At 27.4% G+C, this 24,675-nt stretch overlaps 1 protein-coding gene across 1 annotated transcript in view; it reads right to left on the minus strand.

Annotated features, from left to right (window-relative positions):
- The window catches only part of LOC130240003 (cilia- and flagella-associated protein 46), a 172,699-nt gene that overhangs the window by 97,475 nt on the left and 50,549 nt on the right, over positions 1-24,675 (minus strand). The window contains 4 exon segments of the mRNA XM_056471418.1: positions 2,049-2,192; positions 15,936-16,143; positions 18,691-18,903; positions 22,195-22,307. Coding sequence (XP_056327393.1) covers positions 2,049-2,192; positions 15,936-16,143; positions 18,691-18,903; positions 22,195-22,307 — 678 coding nt within the window.

Consider the following 24,675-nt stretch of genomic DNA (forward strand, 5'->3'; position numbering starts at 1 on the left):
AGACAGCCCAACCCAGTTTTCCAGCCTATCCAGAAGTATGCTGTGATCGACAGTGTCAAATGCGGCACTGAGATCGAGCAGTACCAGCACTGTTAGTTTGCCTGAATCTGTATTTAGGCGGATGTCATTGATTATCTTTATAAGGGCGCTCTCTGTACTGTGATGTGGTCTGAAACCAGATTGAAAATTAGGGTCACTAGGCAGGTTAGGGGATTTAGGCAAGTTATTGTATAATGATGGTTTGTTCTGTAGACTATCGAAAAAATATATAGCTGAAGGGAGCTAATAATATTGAGCTTATAATGGTTCATAAAAAAATAAAATAAAAAAAACTTCTTTTATTCTAGCCAAAATAAAACAAATAAGACTTTCTCCAGAAGGAAAAATATTATCAGACATACTGTGAACATTTCCTTGCTCTGTTAAACATCAATTGGCAAATATTAAAAAAAGAAATACAAATTCAAAGGGGGGGGGGGGGGGGGGGGGGTGAATAATTCTGACTTTAACTGTATATATATCAGATTTCTATATGGGTTCTCAAAATGATTGATGGTTCAGATTTAGATTTTATCAAGTGAAAGGTATTTGAGTGTAAGTGCACAAACGTCCTTCAGCTTAAGCTTCACTTTTTGTCAAATCTTTACTAATAATTGTAAAGTAAACAATAATATCTTCTAATATTTCAATGCAAACACTGGGCTAGACAACTTACTTTAACGTAGTAACATGCATAATGTTTTACAAAAATGTGTATCAAAAGGAATCATCATGCTCTTGAGGCTTACGGTTTAATTTCCAGCACTTTTACTGTCTTTGTTCCTCAGCGGTGATTCTCTCTAAATCATCTCAATACAAGGAACCATCTCTCAATCACTACTGTATTACATGACATAATATTAGACTAGTATATACTAATGGCCTGTTTCCACTGAGTGGTAGGTACGGCCATTTCCACTGTCAAAAGGTGTACCGAACCGAACCACTTTTTTGGCAGCCTTTCGAAAGGGTACCCAACACAAGAAAGGGTACCAAAATGCGGAGCTAGACAGCTGAACGCTATTGGTTTACAGAGAGAAGTCATTAGCTTACACAACAAGCCAGAATGAAAACAAAGGAACCGCCATGTTTGTATTCACAGGCGAGACATTACAGCGGAATTATGTATACACATAATAACAAGCCATGGTCGATTCGGGCTCAAATAAACCTTGTCCTCATCTTGATGAACAGCCACAAAGCTAAGAAGAAGAGCAGATTTTATCCTGTGCCCTGTAGGTTTTTTACGAGCCAGTCTGAAGCGCGATCGGTTTCACTTTCTTGTTTGCGCTCGCAGGTCTGTACGTGTTCAATTATTTATTTATTTTATATAATTACAGACGTTACAGTAGGCTATTTCGCATTGATCTGCAGTTATAATCAACTTATGTTCATTGAAAAGTTAGTAATGTACATTTCTACACAAGTATTTATGTGTAAAGCCTCTGTTTTGTGAGAAGTGCTTCTCATATGATATGTGAACGACCCGTTGAGCTTTACTGTGACATTTTCTCGAGTGAAAATTATGTTGACTGAAACTCTCTGTCGTACACCACGCCCACCAAAAGAGTACCCTTGGTCCCTTTAAGCAGTGGAAAAGCAAGCCTGATAAAGGTGACCCGTACCGTCCCGTACCATACCAGTCAGTGGAAATAATCCTTAAGACTAGATGCTGTATACAGTAATGTGTGTGATATTTATATATTCTTTTAAATATCTTCTATAGAGTAAAAAGACCTAAAGTGTATAGTGTATGTTCATAAATTTTCACTACAAGCATCAGAATTTCATCCTATTTTCTGTCCATATAAATATTATCCGCTCTAATCTTTTCTGAATAAATCCGAGCTGTGTTTGCCTCCATATTCTCACAGTATATAGTAGAGTTTATGAGCCACAAATCCTGGTTCATCTACTCAAAATCAACACCCCATACAGTTGCATTTGCAGCTCATTCTAGTCAAAAACAAGTCCATTCAGACAGGTTTAGTTTGATTTTCTGGCATCACCTCATCATTGATGTCCAGTTTGAGTCCGATCTGTTGCTGAAGCTGCTGTTTAACGGAGACCCACGTGCTCAAGAGCTTCTTCCTCACCATGATAGGCACTGGATCAGTGTTTCCATTGGACAGCTTCAGAGCATACTCGCACACCTACACATACACACACCTTAACAATTTATGTCCACATAAAAGGAAATATGTACACAAAAACCAGATATAGTTAGACACACATACAACATCACAGATCCATGGCACACACACTCTTCACAATAATAAACACATGGCTCAGCTCTTATGGATATACAGATATACAGTACATCTTTGCCATAATTTGCATCCACAAACACACACACACACGCAACCATACACACGAACACACACACACACACACACACACACACACACACACACACACACACACACACACAGACATATGCATGCAATGATAAACACACATGGATGCCAGCAAACACATTTGCATGTTCACACACACACACACACACACACACACACACACACACACACACACACACACACACACACACACACACACACACACACACACACACACACACACACACACACTTAGACATATGCATGCAATGATAAACAATAGTCACAATGTAAAAAATTTTAAGTAAATAAATGTATCTATCAATCAATCAATAATACTGGTATTACTATACTTGTGGGGACATTTGGTGCTGCACAAAATGATGTATATCAGCACCACACACACACACACACACACACACACACACACACACACACACACACACACACACACACACGCACACACACACACACAGATATCAGCAGAGCACAGAGCATCTCCAGCACATCCTCAAACTCAGAGTTTGAGTGTAAATCTGCCGTTTTCTGCAGCCTGACGCGTGTTTGAAACGGTCAGATTAGCTTCTCATGTGGAGTGTGAAAAGAGCAGTGTTAGGAAAAGTAGTTAGCGAATAATTTCCCTATTATAAAGGCTTTCATGTGGAATTAGCGCTGATATGTGCAGCAAAGGCTCTGTAAATCTGCACAAAAGGCAGCAAAATGAAATTTAATCAGAAGCGGCAGAACGAGCGAGACGTTTAACAGCATCTGACTGTGAATCCATTTCAGAAAGAGCAGTTTAATAGGAAACGTTCATTAAATGTGTTCGATTGGATCTGAAACACACGCTCATGCACTGCTGAAGTGCTTTTCTTACTTAGTTTATGTCTTGTTTCTAGTCCAAGTATCTAAGAAGTCTTAAATCAAGGAGCGTTTTCAAGACAAGTAAAAAAATACTGTCTTGATTTCAGAAATAATGAGTCAAAATAAATCAAAATAAAGCCAAATAATCTGACAACTGTTTCACCTATCCTATTGTCAGATTATTTAGCATGTTTTAAGGAAAAACTCACTTCATTTTGGCATTTTATTTCTGAAAACGAGACCATATTTTTTGCTTGTCTAGAAGATGCTATAAAAGATAAAGACAAACACAAAACCACACATTTATGCACAAAGATGCACTGCACATTCGCACACAAACAAAAACACCCACACACACACACACATACATACATGCAAACAAACACACACATGCATACACACAAATGTGCTCTCTGCGCACTCTGCTACTGTCTCAGGTTGATGTCAAAATAAAGACGGTTAGGTAATCATTCTGAAAGTGACTCATTTTTAATGAATCGACTCTGTGATTGGGAGTCAATAACTTTACACACACTGTACTCTGCAGGACGCTTCATTCACTAAGAGCTGTGTTACACCGCATGAATGCTCATTTTCAAAAATTCATAATAGAGGCACTTTAGAACGCATCATGTCTTTTATTCATTCTTTTTTTGTAGAGTGCAAAAATCATTTATGACATATTTATGTACCACTGACAAATGTGCGTCACATTAAGTTTATATGAAAACTGCATAATTCAAATGCATGGAAGATTTATTTACTCCAAGGTTATCTGAACTCAGAGTGATATTTGGGGCTTGTTTTGCTTGCTAGCATACATGCATAAATTAATGCATAAATAAACACATAAATGCATAAATAAAAAAATAAATGCTTAAAAAATAAATAAATCAATAAATAAAGTACATAAATAAATGTAAAAACCAACGCATAAATATATAAAAACATAAATAAACACAAAACAAACATGAATAATGCAAAAATAAATGCATTATTAAATAAATAAATAAATAAATAAAACAAATAAATAAATAAAGTACATAAATAAATGTAAAAATCAACGCATAAATATATAAATGCATAAATAAACACAAAATAAATACATGAATAATCCAAAAATAAATGCATAAATAAATACAAAATAAATGCATAAATAAATGCAAAAATAAATGCATAAATAAATGTAAAAATAAATGCATAAATAAATGTAAAAATAAATGCATAAATAAATGCAAAAATAAATGCATAAATAAATGTAAAAATAAATGCATAAATAAATGCTAAAATAAATGCATAAATAAATACAAAAATAAATGCATAAATAAATGCAAAAATAAATGCATAAATAAATGTAAAAATAAATGCATAAATAAATGTAAAAATAAATGCATAAATAAATGCAAAAATAAATGCATAAATAAATGTAAAAATAAATGCATAAATAAATGCTAAAATAAATGCATAAATAAATGCAAAAATACGTGCAAAAACAAATGCATAAATAAACACAAAATAAATACATGAATAATGCAAAAATGAATGCATAAATAAATACAAAAATAAATGCATAAATAAATGCAAAAATAAATGCGTAAATAAAAGCAAAAATAAATGCAGAAATAAATGTAAAAATAAATGCATAAATAAATGTAAAAATAAATGCATAAATAATGTAAAAATAAATGCATAAATAAATGTAAAAATAATGCATAAATAAATGTAAAAAAATAAATGCATAAATAAATGTAAAAATAAATGCATAAATAAATGCAAAAATAAATGCATAAATAAATGCAAAAATACTTGCAAAAACAAATGCATAAATAAATGTAAAAATAAATGCATAAATAAATGCAAAAATAAATGCAAAAATAAATACATAAATAAATGCAAAAATAAATGCATAAATAAATGCATAAATAAATGTAAAAATAAATGCATAAATAAATGTAAAAATAAATGCATAAATAAATGTAAAAATAAATGCATAAATAAATGTAAAATAAATGCATAAATAAATGTAAAAATAAATGCATAAATAAATGTAAAAATAAATGCATAAATAAATGTAAAAATAAATGCATAAATAAATGTAAAAATAAATGCATAAATAAATGTAAAAATAAATGCATAAATAAATGTAAAAATAAATGCAGAAATAAATGTAAAAATAAATGCATAAATAAATGTAAAAATAAATGCATAAATAAATGCAAAAATAAATGCATAAATAAATGCAAAAATAAATGCATAAATAAATGTAAAAATAAATGCAGAAATAAATGAAAAAAATAAATGCATAAATGCAAAAATAAATACATAAATATTTGCAAAAATACGTGCAAAAACAAATGCATAAATAAATGTAAAAATAAATGCATAAATGCATAAATAAATGCAAAAATAAATGCATAAATAAATGCAAAAATACTTGCAAAAACAAATGCATAAATAAATGTAAAAATAAATGCATAAATAAATGCAAAAATAAATGCAAAAATAAATGCATAAATAAATGCAAAAATAAATGCAAAATAAATGCATAAACAAAATGTAAAAATAAATGCATAAATAAATGCATTAAAAAATGCATAAATAAATGCATAAATAAATGCAAAAATAAATGCATAAATAAATGCAAAAATAAATGAAAAAACAAATGAAAAAATAAATGCATAAATAAATGCATAAATAAATGCATAAATAAATGCATAAATAAATGTAAATATAAATGCATTAATTAATGTAAAGATAAATGCATTAATAAATGCAAAAATAATGTAAAAATGCATAAATAAATGTAAAAATAAATGCATAAATAAATGTAAAAATAAATGCATAAATAAATGTAAAAATAAATGCATAAATAAATGTAAAAATAAATGCAGAAACTAATTAAAAATAAATGCATAAATAAATGCAAAAATAAATGCAAAAATAAATGCAGAAATAAATGCAAAAATAAATGCAGAAATAAATGCAGAAATAAATGCAGAAATTAATTAAAAATAAATGCATAAATAAATGTAAAAATAAATGCATAAATAAATGTAAAATTAAATGCATAAATAAATGTAAAAATAAATGCAGAAACTAATTAAAAATAAATGCAGAAATAAATGCAAAAATAAATGCAGAAATAAATGCAGAAACTAATTAAAAATAAATGCATAAATAAATGCAAAAATAAATGCAGAAATAAATGCAGAAATTAATTAAAAATAAATGCATAAATAAATGTAAAAATAAATGCAGAAATAAATGTAAAAATAAATGCACAAATAAATGTAAAAATAAATGCAGAAACTAATTAAAAATAAATGCATAAATAAATGCAAAAATAAATGCAGAAATAAATGCAGAAATTAATTAAAAATAAATGCATAAATAAATGCATAAATAAATGTAAAATAAATGCATAAATAAATGCAAAAATAAATGCGTAAATAAATGTAAAAATAAATGCATAAATAAATGCAAAAATAAATGCATAAATAAATGCAAAAATAAATGCATAAACAAGTGCAAAAAATAAATGCATAAATAGATGCATAAATATATGCAAAAATAGATGCATAAATGAATGCAAAAATAAATGCATAAATAAATGCAAAAATAAATGCATAAATAAACACAAAATAAATACATGAATAATGCAAAAATGAATGCATAAATAAATACAAAAATAAATGCATAAATAAATGTAAAAATAAATACAAAAATAAATGCATAAATAAATGTAAAAATAAATGCATAAATATATGTAAAAATAAATGCATAAATAATTGTAAAAATAAATGCATAAATGCAAAAATAAATACATAAATAAATGCAAAAATAAATGCATAAATAAATGCAAAAATAAATACATAAATAAATGCAAAAATAAATGCATAAATAAATGCAAAAATAAATGCATAAATAAATGCAAAAATAAATGCATAAATAAATGCAAAAATAAATGCATAAATAAATGCAAAAATAAATGCATAAATAAATGCAAAAATAAATGCAAAAATAAATGCATAAATAAATGCATAAATAAATGCAAAAACAAATGCATAAATAAATGCATAAATGCATAAATAAATGCAAAAATAAATGCATAAATAAATGCAAAAATACTTGCAAAAACAAATGCATAAATAAATGTAAAAATAAATGCATAAATAAATGCAAAAATAAATGCAAAAATAAATGCATAAATAAATGCAAAAATAAATGCAAAAATAAATGCATAAACAAAATGTAAAAATAAATGCATAAATAAATGCATTAATAAATGCATAATAAATGCATAAATAAATGCAAAAATAAATGCATAAATAAATGCAAAAATAAATGCAAAAATAAATGAAAAAATAAATGCATAAATAAATGCATAAATAAATGCATAAATAAATGTAAATATAAATGCATAAATTAATGTAAAGATAAATGCATTAATAAATGCAAAAATAATGTAAAAATGCATAAATAAATGTAAAAATAAATGCATAAATAAATGTAAAAATAAATGCATAAATAAATGTAAAAATAAATGCATAAATAAATGTAAAAATAAATGCAGAAACTAATTAAAAATAAATGCATAAATAAATGCAAAAATAAATGCAAAAATAAATGCAGAAATAAATGCAAAAATAAATGCAGAAATAAATGCAGAAATAAATGCAGAAATTAATTAAAAATAAATGCATAAATAAATGTAAAAATAAATGCATAAATAAATGTAAAATTAAATGCATAAATAAATGTAAAAATAAATGCAGAAACTAATTAAAAATAAATGCATAAATAAATGCAAAAATAAATGCAGAAATAAATGCAGAAACTAATTAAAAATAAATGCATAAATAAATGCAAAAATAAATGCAGAAATAAATGCAGAAATTAATTAAAAATAAATGCATAAATAAATGTAAAAATAAATGCAGAAATAAATGTAAAAATAAATGCACAAATAAATGTAAAAATAAATGCAGAAACTAATTAAAAATAAATGCATAAATAAATGCAAAAATAAATGCAAAAATAAATGCATAAATAAATGCATAAATAAATGCAAAAACAAATGCATAAATAAATGCATAAATGCATAAATAAATGCAAAAATAAATGCATAAATAAATGCAAAAATACTTGCAAAAACAAATGCATAAATAAATGTAAAAATAAATGCATAAATAAATGCAAAAATAAATGCATAAATAAATGCATAAATAAATGCAAAAATAAATGCAAAAATAAATGCATAAACAAAATGTAAAAATAAATGCATAAATAAATGCATTAATAAATGCATAAATAAATGCATAAATAAATGCAAAAATAAATGCATAAATAAATGCAAAAATAAATGCAAAAATAAATGAAAAAATAAATGCATAAATAAATGCATAAATAAATGCATAAATAAATGCATAAATAAATGTAAATATAAATGCATAAATTAATGTAAAGATAAATGCATTAATAAATGCAAAAATAATGTAAAAATGCATAAATAAATGTAAAAATAAATGCATAAATAAATGTAAAAATAAATGCATAAATAAATGTAAAAATAAATGCATAAATAAATGTAAAAATAAATGCAGAAACTAATTAAAAATAAATGCATAAATAAATGCAAAAATAAATGCAAAAATAAATGCAGAAATAAATGCAAAAATAAATGCAGAAATAAATGCAGAAATAAATGCAGAAATTAATTAAAAATAAATGCATAAATAAATGTAAAAATAAATGCATAAATAAATGTAAAATTAAATGCATAAATAAATGTAAAAATAAATGCAGAAACTAATTAAAAATAAATGCATAAATAAATGCAAAAATAAATGCAGAAATAAATGCAGAAACTAATTAAAAATAAATGCATAAATAAATGCAAAAATAAATGCAGAAATAAATGCAGAAATTAATTAAAAATAAATGCATAAATAAATGTAAAAATAAATGCAGAAATAAATGTAAAAATAAATGCACAAATAAATGTAAAAATAAATGCAGAAACTAATTAAAAATAAATGCATAAATAAATGCAAAAATAAATGCAGAAATAAATGCAGAAATTAATTAAAAATAAATGCATAAATAAATGCATAAATAAATGTAAAAATAAATGCATAAATAAATGCAAAAATAAATGCGTAAATAAATGTAAAAATAAATGCATAAATAAATGCAAAAATAAATGCATAAATAAATGCAAAAATAAATGCATAAACAAGTGCAAAAATAAATGCATAAATAGATGCATAAATATATGCAAAAATAGATGCATAAATGAATGCAAAAATAAATGCATAAATAAATGCAAAAATAAATGCATAAATAAACACAAAATAAATACATGAATAATGCAAAAATGAATGCATAAATAAATACAAAAATAAATGCATAAATAAATGTAAAAATAAATACAAAAATAAATGCATAAATAAATGTAAAAATAAATGCATAAATATATGTAAAAATAAATGCATAAATAATTGTAAAAATAAATGCATAAATGCAAAAATAAATACATAAATAAATGCAAAAATAAATGCATAAATAAATGCAAAAATAAATGCATAAATAAATGCAAAAATAAATGCATAAATAAATGCAAAAATAAATGCATAAATAAATGTAAAAATAAATGCAGAAATAAATGAAAAAAATAAATGCATAAATGCAAAAATAAATACATAAATAATTGCAAAAATACGTGCAAAAACAAATGCATAAATAAATGTAAAAATAAATGCATAAATGCATAAATGCATAAATAAATGCAAAAATAAATGCATAAATAAATCCAAAAATACGTGCAAAAACAAATGCATAAATAAATGTAAAAATAAATGCATAAATAAATGCAACAACAAATGCATAAATAAATGCATAAATAAATGCAAAAATAAATGCATAAATAAATGCAAAAATAAATGCATAAATAAATGCATAAATAAATGCATTAATAAATGCAAAAATAAATGCAAAAATAAATGCATAAACAAAATGTAAAAATAAATGCATAAATAAATGCAAAAATAAATGCATAAATAAATGCAAAAATAAATTAAAAAAACAAATGAAAAAATAAATGCATAAATAAATGCATAAATAAATGCATAAATAAATGCATAAATAAATGTAAATATAAATGCATAAATTAATGTAAAAATAAATGCATTAATAAATGCAAAAATAATGTAAAAATGCATAAATAAATGTAAAAATAAATGCATAAATAAATGTAAAAATAAATGCATAAATAAATGTAAAAATAAATGCAGAAACTAATTAAAAATAAATGCATAAATAAATGTAAAAATAAATGCATAAATAAATGTAAAAATAAATGCATAAATAAATGTAAAAATAAATGCAGAAACTAATTAAAAATAAATGCATAAATAAATGCAAAAATAAATGCAGAAATAAATGCAGAAATTCATTAAAAATAAATGCATAAATAAATGTAAAAATAAATGCATAAATAAATGCAAAAATAAATGCGTAAATAAATGCATAAATAAATGCAAAAATAAATGCATAAATAAATGCAAAAATAAATGCATAAACAAGTGCAAAAATAAATGCATAAATAGATGCATAAATATATGCAAAAATAGATGCATAAATATATGCAAAAATAAATGCATAAATAAATGCAAAAATAAATGCATAAATAAACACAAAATAAATACATGAATAATGCAAAAATAAATGCATAAATAAATACAAAAATAAATGCATAAATTAATGTAAAAATAAGTGTAAAAATAAATGTATAAATAAATGCAAAAATAAATGTAAAAATAAATGCATAAATAAATGTAAAAATAAATGCATAAATAAATGCACAAATAAATGCATAAATAAATGTAAAAATAAATGCATAAATAAATGCATAAATAAATGCAAAAATAAATGCATAAATAAATGCATAAATAAATGCAAAAATAAATGCAAAAATAAATGCATGAACAAGCGCAAAAATAAATGCATGAATAAATACATAAATAAATGCATAAATAAATGTAAAAATAAATGCATAAATAAATGCAAAAATAAATGCATGAACAAGCGCAAAAATAAATGCATGAATAAATACATAAATAAATGCATAAATAAATGCATAAATAAATACAAAAATAAATGCATAAATAAATGTAAAAATAAATGCATAAATAAATGCAAAAATAAATGCAAAAATAAATGCAAAAATAAATGCAAAAATAAATGCAAAAATAAATGCATAAATAAATGCAAAAATAAATGCATAAATAAATGCATAAATAAATGCAAATATAAATGCAAAAATAAATGCAAAAATAAATGCATAAATAAATGCAAAAATAAATGCATAAATAAATGCAAAAATAAATGCATAAATAAATGCATAAATAAATGCAAAAATAAATGCATAAATAAATGCAAAAATAAATGCATAAATAAATGCAAAAATAAATGCATAAATAAGTGCATAAATAAATGCAAAAATAAATGCATAAATAAATGCAAAAATAAATGCATAAATAAATGCACAAATAAATGCATCAATAAGTGCATAAATAAATGCAAAAAATAAATGCATAAATAAATGCATAAATAAATGCAAAAATAAATGCATAAATAAGTGCAAAAATAAATGTTTAAATAGATGCATAAATAAATGCAAAAACAGATGCAAAAATAAATGCAAAAATAAATGCATAAATAAATGCATAAATAAATGCATAAATAAATGCAAAAATAAATGCAAAAATAAATGCATGAACAAGCGCAAAAATAAATGCATGAATAAATACATAAATAAATGCATAAAATAAATGCATGAATAAATGCAAAAATAAATGTAAAATAAATGCATAAATAAATGTAAAAATAAATGCATAAATAAATGCAAAAATAAATGCAAAAATAAGTGCAAAAATAAATGCATAAATAAGTGCAAAAATAAATGCATAAATAAATGCATAAATAAATGCAAAAATAAATGCATAAATAAATGCAAAAATAAATGCATAAATAAGTGCAAAAATAAATGCATAAATAAATGCATAAATAAATGCAAAAATAAATGTAAAAATAAATGCATAAATAAATGTAAAAATAAATGCAAAAATAAATGCAAAAATAAATGCATAAATAAATGCATAAATAAATGTAAAAATAAATGCATAAATAAATGCAAAAATAAATGCAAAAATAAGCGCAAAAATAAATGCATAAATAAGTGCAAAAATAAATGCATGAACAAGCGCAAAAATAAATGCAAAAATAAATGCATAAATAAATGCAAAAATAAATGCATAAATAAGTGCAAAAATAAATGCATAAATAAATGCATAAATAAATGCAAAAATAAATGCATAAATAAATGCAAAAATAAATGCATGAACAAGCGCAAAAATAAATGCATGAATAAATACATAAATAAATGCATAAATAAATGCATAAATAAATGCATAAATAAATGCAAAAATAAATGCATAAATAAATGCAAAAATAAATGCATAAATAAGTGCAAACATAAATGCATAAATAGATGCAAAAATAAATGCATGAATAGATGCATAAATAAATGCAAAAATAGATGCAAAAATAAATGCAAAAATAAATGCATAAATAAATGCATAAATAAATGCATTAATAAATGCAAAAATAAATGCATGAACAAGCGCAAAAATAAATGCATGAATAAATACATAAATAAATGCATAAATAAATGCATAAATAAATGCATAAATAAATGCAAAAATAAATGCATAAATAAATGCAAAAATAAATGCATAAATAGATGCAAACATAAATGCATAAATAGATGCAAAAATAAATGCATGAATAGATGCATAAATAAATGCAAAAATAGATGCAAAAATAAATGCAAAAATAAATGCATAAATAAATGCATAAATAAATGCATTAATAAATGCATTAATAAATGCAAAAATAAATGAAAAAATAAATGCATAAATAAATGCATAAATAAATGCAAAAATAAATGCAAAAATAAATGCATAAATAAATGCATAAAATAAATGCATGAACAAGCGCAAAAATAAATGCATGAATAAATACATAAATAAATGCATAAAATAAATGCATGAATAAATGTAAAATAAATGCATAAATAAATGTAAAAATAAATGCATAAATAAATGCAAAAATAAATGCAAAAATAAGTGCAAAAATAAATGCATAAATAAGTGCAAAAATAAATGCATAAATAAATGCATAAATAAATGCAAAAATAAATGCATAAATAAATGCAAAAATAAATGCATAAATAAGTGCAAAAATAAATGCAAAAATAATTGCATAAATAAATGCAAACATAAATGTAAAAATAAATGCATAAATAAATGCAAAAATAAATGCATAAATAAATGCATAAATAAATGCATAAATAAATGCAAAAGTAAATGCATAAATAAATGTAAAAATAAATGCATAAATAAATGCAAAAATAAATGCATAAATAAATGCAAAAATAAATGTATAAATAAATGCAAAAATAAATGCATAAATAAATGCATAAATAAATGCAAAAATAAATGCATAAACAAATGTAAAAATAAATGCATAAATAAATGCAAAATTATTTGCATAAATAAATGTAGAAATAAATGCATAAATAAATGCAAAAATAAATGCATAAATAAATGCAAAAATAAATGCATACATAAATGCAAAAATAAATGCATAAATAAATGCAAAAATAAATAAATTCATATATAAATGCATAAATGAATAAATGCAAAAGTAAATGCATAAATAAACAAAAATAAATAAATGAATAAATAAATAAACTAGGGCTGGGCCGTTATTGGCATTAACGTGCTGCGTTAATGCAAGACTCTTATCGTGCGATTAAAAAAATAAAAAATAAAAAAAAATGTAAAAAAAAATAAAAATCGCTGTTAATCTACTCTTAAAGTTGTGTTGGGGGCTGGGTCTATTCTACGCAAGCTATGATGACTTTCACCTTGATAGTTTAGCGCGGATGTATACCTGACCGGTGAGCCGTCTGACAAACAAGTGCCCTTCTGAATCCAATCAGCAGGATGTCTGACTTTAACTGCAGTTCGGCAGTTTCACTTTAACTCATGACCATTTCATTCATACGCCGTGACAAACTAGGGTTTTAGACGCAAATAAGGAGCAAGGATTGGTGAGAGAGTTATAAAATGTAATAACGCACGCCAAACGTAAAGAAAAAAAACTTCCGCATTTCGCGGTGTGTGTGCGTGTATGTGCGTGTTGTGTGTGGTCCTTTACTGACAGCCGCCTGTGTCTTGGATCCTGTCGGAAAATATGGTGAAAAGTCCTATATGACGGTAATAGTTTGATGGCGGTGTTTACTTCAATAATGCCACTAATATTTACATACTCCACAAGTCATAACTGAACTAAACAGAAATGGAATTAAGTCTCTGTTTACATGGTAGACTCTTAATCAAAGTATTGTTGCCCATGTAAACATACTCAATGTTCGACACACCGTCAGGGCTCTGTGAACTTGGCATTGAGAAGCAGCATTTTCTGTACGTACAGACATCAAAAGCAAGTATGAAATCACTGTTTGGAGTTTATGTAGGCCTACAGTTTATAATTCATGTTTAACTGAATAAACAGTAAACACAAGCACATCTTATTGAACATCATTTATTTTCATCACCAATTATCATAGTAGAACAGTTTCTCAAGCAGTTTTTGATGCATTTTGGAAATAGGAGACGAGCCCCTGGTCTAATGCACACCCTGGCTCGGGAAACTTATTCTCAAAGATTTATTATTTGGGTAGCACACATATTCTGAATGCCTTCAGCAGAATTCAAATGAGCCATTTTAATCTAGATTAATCTAGATTAAAAAAAATTATCTATGCCCACCTATAAAATAAACACAAAATAAATACATGAATAATGCAAAAATAAATGCATAAATAAGTGAACAAATAAATGGAAAAATAAACACATAAATAAATAAATAAATGAAAAAACAAATGCAAAAATAAATGCGTAAATAAACAAATGCAAAAGTAAATCCATAAATAAATAAATGCATAAATAAATGCATACATAAATAAATAAATGCAAAAATAAATGCATATATAATTAAACAAAAATAAAAAAAAACAAAAGTATAAAGTGATATCATACACCACTTAATAAATGCATACAATTCTATTTCAAATAAATCTAATGCTTACATAACATAAATCTGTTTAATATAATAATACTCAATATTTTTTTCCTATAAATAATACAAGTAATGGATTAAGCAACATAAAATGCTATAATTACAGAATGTAATTTAAAAAAGTAAATGTAAAATAAATATATATATAAAATAATATTAAAAAACAATAAAATAAATAAAGACAAAACAATATCACACACCACTTAATAAAGTCATACAATTCTATTTAAAATAAACGTAAGTAAATGCATTTATTTTTTCATAGTTTGATAAGATCACTTATATTATATTTATGTATGAGTGACAAAACTGCACCACTTTAAGTTTCTATAAAAAAACTGCATAAATCAAACACATGGGGCATTTATTTGCTCATTTGAAGTCAAGCTGGTATTTGGAGCTTGGTGTGAATGTTTCAGGCCCCCAGAGCCCTTGTCAGACACTGTGTTTGTTGTGTATGTGTGTGTGTGTAGATAAGCAGTGGCTCACCTCTAAAGCTCTCCTGATGTCCTGCAGAGCCGCCGTGTCCAGCTGAGGGCCCGCAGTGAAGCCTGTTTTTTCCACAATCTTTCCTCGACTTTTCTTAGTCTTTTCTGCTGCTTTTACTGCGCTCTGGGGTTCCGGATCCACACACACACACTGCTGGAGGAGTCCCTGAGCCACAGCGTCACACAGCAGCACCAGCACAACCAGCTCACTGCACAAAACACACACACACCGGCTTAATAAGGCAAAACAACACAATGATGCATAATTATAATTCCAAAATAATAAGAAATAATTAATAAAATCTAATTTATATATATATATTCATTCATTTTCTTTTCGGCTAGTCCCTTTATTAATCAGGGGTCGCCACAGCAGGAATGAACCGCCAACTTTTACACAGCAGATGCCCTTTCAGCTGCAACCCAACAGTGGGAAACATCCAAACACTCTTGCATTCACACACTTATACCCTACGGCCAATTTAGTTAATCAATTCCCCTATTGTTCATGTGTTTGGACTGTGGGGGAAGCACCGGAGCACCTGGGGGAAACCCACACCAACACAGGGAGAACATGCAAAGTCCACACAGAAACGCCAATAAGTGCCTAGTTGGTAGTGCCTATTTTAAATATTGATAATTTCAGAGATACAGCACATCGGCGGCCATCAGCCTGTTATGCTGAGCAGAGCAAAGACGATTGAAGCTCTGCCACACGATGGCGACAGAGACCGTATTATAAGCCCTTAGGGGACAAAAACTACAGCTGATCAAATCATTATCAAACAGGTAAGTGACAGTAAGCCGGTCTCTCTCTTTTGTATGTTTTAGTGCTGTATTTATACCATAGTAATCTGCTAGTGTTTGCTTTACTTTGGCTTTTTCAGGGCCAACACACGCCTCTCACCAGTGCCAATATACAGCCATACTCGCACTGCTATGAGTGTGGTAATGCTCATTTGAAATACAACAAAACCAAAATAAAAATAATATAAAATAAAACAAAATAAAATATAAAAATAAAAAAGATATAATAAAAAATAAAGCATTATAAAATAAGTGTACAATTAAAGTAAAATAAAAAAGCAAACATATAAACAACAACAACAACAAAAATAATAATAATAAAAAATAATGATAATAATAATAAAAAAATAAAAAATAAAATAATAATAATAATAATAATAATATTAATAAAAAATATATAAATAATAATAATAATAATAATAATAATAATAAAAATGTAAATAATAATAATAATAAAATAATAATAAATGATAATAAAAATAATAATAAAACAAATTCAAAACTAAAATAAAAAGTAGCTATTACACACCTTAAAAGAACAATACATAAAAAAATCTGGAGTGATCACACACCACTTAATAAAGTCATAAACTCTATTCAAAATAAATCTAAAGAATATTTATATTAAATAATTATGTTTAATAGAATAATGCAGAGTTTTTAATATATTTGTCAATATAGAACAAATAAATAAAACTAAATAAAACAAAATTACTATAATGCCAGAAAAATTATAAACAAGATTAAAATAAAACTAATAAAATTTAAATTAAATTAAATAAAAGTGAAATAATACAAATCAAATTAAATTTTATTTAATATATACACAAACATATACACATACACACAAACTAAAACCAAATATACATACACTTTTTTAAAGCAATACTAACAAACTTACATAAAATAATTAACAAAAATAATATTCTGCGAATAATAGTTCGGGGACCACAGGATTTCATCTCTGTTATTCGCAGACGATGTCGTTCTGTTGGCTTCATCAGACATGGACCTTCAGCATGCACTGGGGCGGTTTGCTGCCGAGTGTGACACATCTGGGATAAGAATCAACACCTCCAACTCTAAGGCCATGGTGCTCCACTGGAAAAAGGTGTTTTGCCATCTCCAGGTTGGAGGAAAGTCCTTACCCCAGGTGGAGGAGTTCAAGTATCTTGGGGTTTTGTTCACGAGTGAGGGAAGGATGGAGCGTGAGATTGACAGGCGGATTGGTGCAGCGGCAGCAGTAATGCGGTCAATGCATTGGTCCATTATGGTGAAGCTGAGCCGAAAGGCAAAGCTCTCGATTTACTGCTCAATCTACGCTCCTACTCTCACCTATGGTCATGAGCTTTGGGTCATGACTGAAAGGACAAGATCTCTGATACAAGCGGCTGAAATGAGTTTCCTTCGCAGGGTGGCAGGGCGCACTCTTTTAGATAGGGTGAGGAGCTCTGACACCCGGGAAGAGCTCGGAGAAGAGCCGCTGCCTCTCCACATCCAGAGAAGTCAGCTGAGGTGGCTCGGGCATCTATTTTCTATGCCTCCTGGATGCCTACCGAGGGAGATGTTTCAGGCATCGTCTTGCCTGGGAACGCCTCGCGATCCCCCCCGGAGGAACTAGAGGAAGTGTCTGGGAAGAGGGAAGTCTGGGGTTCTCTCCCAAGACAGCTGCCCCCGTGACCCGGCCCAGGAAAAGTGGATGAAAATAAATAATAATACACAAAACATAATATAAAGCAAAGCAAACCAACTAAAACAAAATCAAATCAATTTGTGATAGTACTATTGGCGACAATACTTCAAATATAACTACATTTAAAAACATCTCAATAAACATATAGCATTCCTATCTGGAGCACACACACACACACACACTGAACTTTAAGCTTCAGCACGAGTAAGGAACATCCATCACTCAGTCAGAAACATTAACAGCAGGACTACATTACCCAGCATGCCCTGAGTGTCTCAGCAGCTCCAGCATGCGGCTGAATGTGGGCAGCAGCAGCAGATATTCTCCTCTGGACAGTAAATCACTGCTGTAGTTCCACAGATAAACTGCTGCATTCACCACCAGCCATGCCTCGCACAGCTCCGCCCCCAGCTCCGCCCCTCGCAGGAACTGACCAGTAGCGTAAGCCGACAGATTCTTGATCCAATCACTGAGCACAGGGAGAAAAGACAACAGGTGTAACACATGATAACGTTTGTCAGTATATTACTACTAAAAATGTGAATATTAGATTATATGTTGATAATGAAAATATTTAAAGAGCAGTTATATTGTCCTGAATTAATTTATGCTGACTTATGTGTCATTGTACTGGCACACCTTGCACAATTTAATATTTATTCATTAAAAAATAAATAACTTTCTGCAATATTTACTACACTATAATTACTTTATTCATTATATTTTTATTTACAGTCATTAATAGTATATTTACTATGTTTAATAATTTGTTTAGATCAATAAAAAATTAAGCATTTTTACAAAAATTCCCCCAATGCTAATGCTATTATTATTAGTAGTAGTAGTAGTAGTAGTAGTAGTATTACTACTATTATATAATATAACATCTTTATATGTGACATCAAATAAGGTTTAGTGCAAAAGTAATCTATTAGTAATCCAGAAGTAGTCCGATTACATTACCAGAAATGTCTCATTTAATATATTATATTACTAACTTCAAATTATATTGTGTAATCACAATCAAATAACGGTTAGAACAGGTAATCTAAATGTAATCCAAAAAGTAGTCAGATGACATTACCATAAATGACTAATCTAAGATATATTACTGACTACACATTATATAATGTAATCAAATAAGGGAAAAAATATAAACTATAATATCACTGAATATGTATTGCATTGTGTAATAAAATAACAGTTAACACAAAAGTAATCTACATGTAATCCAGAAGTAATCATATTACATTTCCATGAATGTCCAATCTAAGATATATTACAGACAATGCATTTTATGATGCGATCAAATAATGGTTAGAACAAAAGTGATCTACAAGTAATCCAGAAGTAGTCAGATGACATTACCATACATGTCTAATCTAAGATACATTACTGACAACACAATTTATAATGTAATCAAATTAGTGACAGCACAAAAGTAATCTAAATGTAACCCAAAAGGAGTCTGATTACATTACCATAAATGTCTAGTCTAAGATATTATATTACTATCATCATCGTCTTAATAATTTGTATTAATAACAATGATACTACTACTACTACTAATAATAATAATAATTTTATCATCATTAACAAATGATAAAAATGATGATGATGATTTTTATTATTATTATTGTTATTATTATTATTATTATTATTATTAATAATAATAATAATAATAATGTTTTTATTATTATAAATATTAACTTTTATTATTATTATTATTATTATTATTACTATCATCATCAACATTTTTATTATTAATAATAATAATAATAATAATAATAATAATAATAATAATAATAATAATCTTATCATTGTTAGTTAACAAATTATAAATATGATATCATTATTATTATTCAATAATTTTCTTTTCGGCTTAGTACCTTTATTAATCTGGGGTCGCCACAGCGGAATGAACCGCCAACTTATCCAGCACATGTTTTAAGCAGCGGATGCTGTTCCAGCTGCAAACCATCTCTGGGAAACATCCATACACACTCACTCACACTCATACACTACGGATAATTTAGCTTACCCAATTCACCTGTACCACATGTGTTTGGACTGTGGGGGAAACCGGAGCACCCGGAGGAAACCCACGCGAACGCAGGGAGAACATGCAAACTCCACACAGAAACGCCAACTGACCCAGCCGAGGTTCGAACCAGCAACCTTCTTGCTGTGAGAATTATTATTATTATTATTATTATTAACTTTTTAAAATTATATAATGGCACTTTTATTAGTTTTACATACAGATGTGTATGTATTATATTATATGTATTTATAATATTGTACGTAAAACTAAGAAATTGCCATTATTTTTTACATTTGAGAAAAAAATGAATATATGTTTATAGTTTGACTTACACATTTAATCAAATCTCTAAACATTTATGTGTCATGTGGTGATAAACCCTCAAGACTTTATTTCACAAATCAAAGACGCATAATTTTACTATTTAATGATATATTGTTACCAATCCGAAATACTGCTATTATATAATTTGAATATGATATCGAAGTACGTTCTGATGTCTTCATGCCAGCACAGTGAGCGATCTGCTGTCATATACAGTATGTAATCTGCATTTGCACCACAGAATGCATTGAAATGTGATGCAGCAGCAGCAGCAGCAGCGTGTGTTTATCCGCTAACTGAATTACACTGACACTCCATACAGATACAATAAAGCTGAATCTAATTCCATCTGATCTCATTAGGCGACGGGCGATTCACATTAAAGCAGTGTGTGTGTGTGTGTGTGTGTGTGTGTGTGTGTGTGTGTTCTGCTGAGCCCTGTTTATCCTGACTTTTGTTTCATGCGGCTGATAATTTGAGAAAGTCATTTAATGCATGCTGGGATGTGGAATAGAGCAGCTCTGTGTGATTATCCTCTCTGTTCAGCTCAATAACACACACCAGAACAACATCGAAGACCACAAATCAGTCTGAGAGACAAATGTGTGTGTGATACAGAGACTAGGACACTGCTTAAAGTACATCTGTGTGTAAAATTATTCATAATAAAATTACATTTACTTTAGTTAATAATAATAACAACAATATTATTTTATACATACAAACACACACACATACAAGCTAGATTTTTATCTGTTCATTCATTCCTTTGCTTAGTCTATTTCAGCGGTCGCCACAGCGGAATGAACCAACAACTATCCAGCATATGTTTTACAGCAGACATCCTTCCAGCTGCAACACAGTGCTGGGAAACACCCATACACACCCATTCTCTCTCTCACACACACACACACACGCACTCATACACTACGGCCAATTTAGTTCATCAATTCCCCTATAGCGCATGTGTTTGGACTGTGGGGGAAACCAGAGCACCATGAGGAAACTCACACCAACATGGGGAGAACATGCAAACTCCACACAGAAACACCAACTGACCCAGCCAGGACTCAAACCAGAGACCTTCTTGCTGTGATGCCACAGTGCAAACCACAGAGCCACCGTGCTGCCCAATTTTTATTTGTCTTAATTTTTATTAATAAAGTAATTATGGCAAATATAATAATATAATATTAATATAATAAAAGTAATAATCACAAAAACCCAAGAAAAAAAACAATAAAACTTACTAAAACTTCAAAAACAACACACAAAATTGAAAGCACAGATGTACAAATAAATAAATGCAATGGAAAATTTTATATAAATTATAATTAACTAGAAAATAATAGTTATGATATGTAAAGATTCAACAATAATTGTTTTATTCACCTGTACAGCTTCCAGTGGGCGTCATCCTCAGGTGGGCGTGTCTTTCTTTTATCAGGTGGTACAGCAGATCCATTCAGCTCCACCCCCTCAGAGCGAAGTTTTAAAATGGTTACCTAGACAACACAATATTTTAGTAATTATTGTATTATGCAAATGTATTTAAGCATAAGAGTCACAAAATATACCCTACGGTATCATTTTATATATGTTATATTTGATATGTCTACGTCTAACACCATCAAAATGATCAATCCTGTGTCATACAAACAAGTCAGACAACAGAGGCTTGTAGGAGATTATCCTTTTTGGCAATAAAATTAAACATATTTTCATCATGGGAGCAGAAATGTCAGAATGTTGTGGAAAGATCATGTCCAGAACCAGTACTTCCTCTGTTTCACAGCGGTGGAATGATATTCTCTAGAGCTGGCTAGTGTGTTGTGATATTGCTGTGAATGTCAAGTTGTTTTTTGTAATGTTATTGTTTCGTAATGTACATAATGTTCAGTAAAAGTGTGTGGTTTTGTGTTATTAAGGTTTTCTATCAGCAAACACTAACAGTGAGGAACATTAGTGTGAGTATGGTAAAATATTAACTGTCCATCATTACACTTTAAAGAGAAGCGGTTGACGCTCTTGTTGCTGATAAAGAATACAGAGATTTATTATTTCTATCTGTCAAAACAGCAAAAGATTATCCTGCATCTTTATATGTGACATCAAATGAGGTTTAGCGTCAAAATAATCTACAAGTAATCCGGAAGTAGTCAGACTGCATTACTATAAATGTCTAATGTAGGATATGATATTACTGACTACAAAATGTATTGTGTAATCATATAAAATTTATAACAAAAGTAATCTAAATGTAATCCAAAAGTAGTCAGATTATACCATTAATGTCTAATCTCAGGTACATTACAAACTACAAATGTTATAATGTAATTAAATAGCAGTTAGCACAAAAGTAATCTAAATTTAATACAGAAGTAGTCTGATTACATTGCATAAATGTCTAATCTAAGACATTATATTACTGACTACACAAATGATATTGTGTAATCACAATCAAATAACGGTTAGCAAAAAAGTAATCTAAATATATTCCAGAAGAAGTCAGGTTACACTACCGTTAATGTCTAATCTAAGATATTATATTCCTGGCTAAACATTTCATAATGCAAATCAAATAACAGTTAGCAGAAAAGTAATCTAAATGTAATCCAAAAGTAGGCAGATTACACTACCGTTAATGTTTAATCTAAGATACACAATAACATTTGTTGTTTGTAATGTAATCAAATAACAGTTAGCACAAAAGTAATCTAAATGTAATCCACAAGTAGACAAATTACATTACTATAAATGTATGATCTAAGATACTATATTACTGAATATATATATATCAAAACAAAAGTAATCTAAATGTAATCTAAAAATAGTCAAATTACATTACCATAAATGTCTAATCTAAGATATATTACTCGCTAAACATTTTAAAAAAAGGGTAACACAAAAGAAATCGAAATGTAATCCAAATGTAAGATATGATATTACCGACAACAAAATTTATTGTGTAATCATATAACGGTTATAACAAAAGTAATCTAAATGTAATCCTAAAGTAGTCAGATAACATTACCACAAACATCTACTCTATTACAAGTCTATCTACAAAATATATCGTATAATCATATAACGGTTATAATAAAATTAATCTAGCTGTAATCCAAAAGCAGTCAGATTACATTACCATTAATGTCTAAAATACATTACAATCGTGCAATCAAATAAGTTACCACAAAAGCAATCTAAATGTAATCCAAAAGCAGTCCGATTAAATTACCACAAATGTGTAAACTAAGAGGTTACATTACTGACTATGTATAATTTGTAACTAGTAACTGATCACAATTGAGAAGTTGTCCACCAAGCTCTGTTCCTCTGATGATTATTTCATGCGTCAGGCTTTACAGGGTTAAATAATGATTGCATAATGTGCTTTGCAGCAGACTCTGAGATCTTTAGAGACTGCGGGATCAGTGTTGTGTCTGTGTGGATCTTTCAGACGTGCAGCAGGGGCTGATGGGAATGAACGGTTCATACGGTTAACACAGGATGACGGAGGATCAAAGCGTCGCCGGTCCACAAGGAACACGCAGCTCATTACATTTAAAGCACGTCTTCTGAAAAAAAAATCAACCCTCCAAATAAAGAGGAAACATTCGCCGAGAACAAAGCAATGCAGAATCAAAGAGAAGCTGCTCTGCTTTAGTCAAGGTCATCGCCTCTGTGTCATACACACTTCAACTCAAGTTAGCTTGAGCTTTATTTCATTCCACTACATGTGTAGATGCAGTTAAAGTCAGAAATATTCACCATCCTGTGATTTATTTTATTATTTAAATATTTCCTAAATGATGTTGAACTGATTCAGGAATTTTTCCACAGTATTTCCTATAATATTTTTTCTTCTGGAGA

This window comes from Danio aesculapii, chromosome 13 (assembly GCF_903798145.1).
Source record: "Danio aesculapii chromosome 13, fDanAes4.1, whole genome shotgun sequence".
Taxonomy (NCBI): Eukaryota; Metazoa; Chordata; class Actinopteri; order Cypriniformes; family Danionidae; genus Danio; species Danio aesculapii.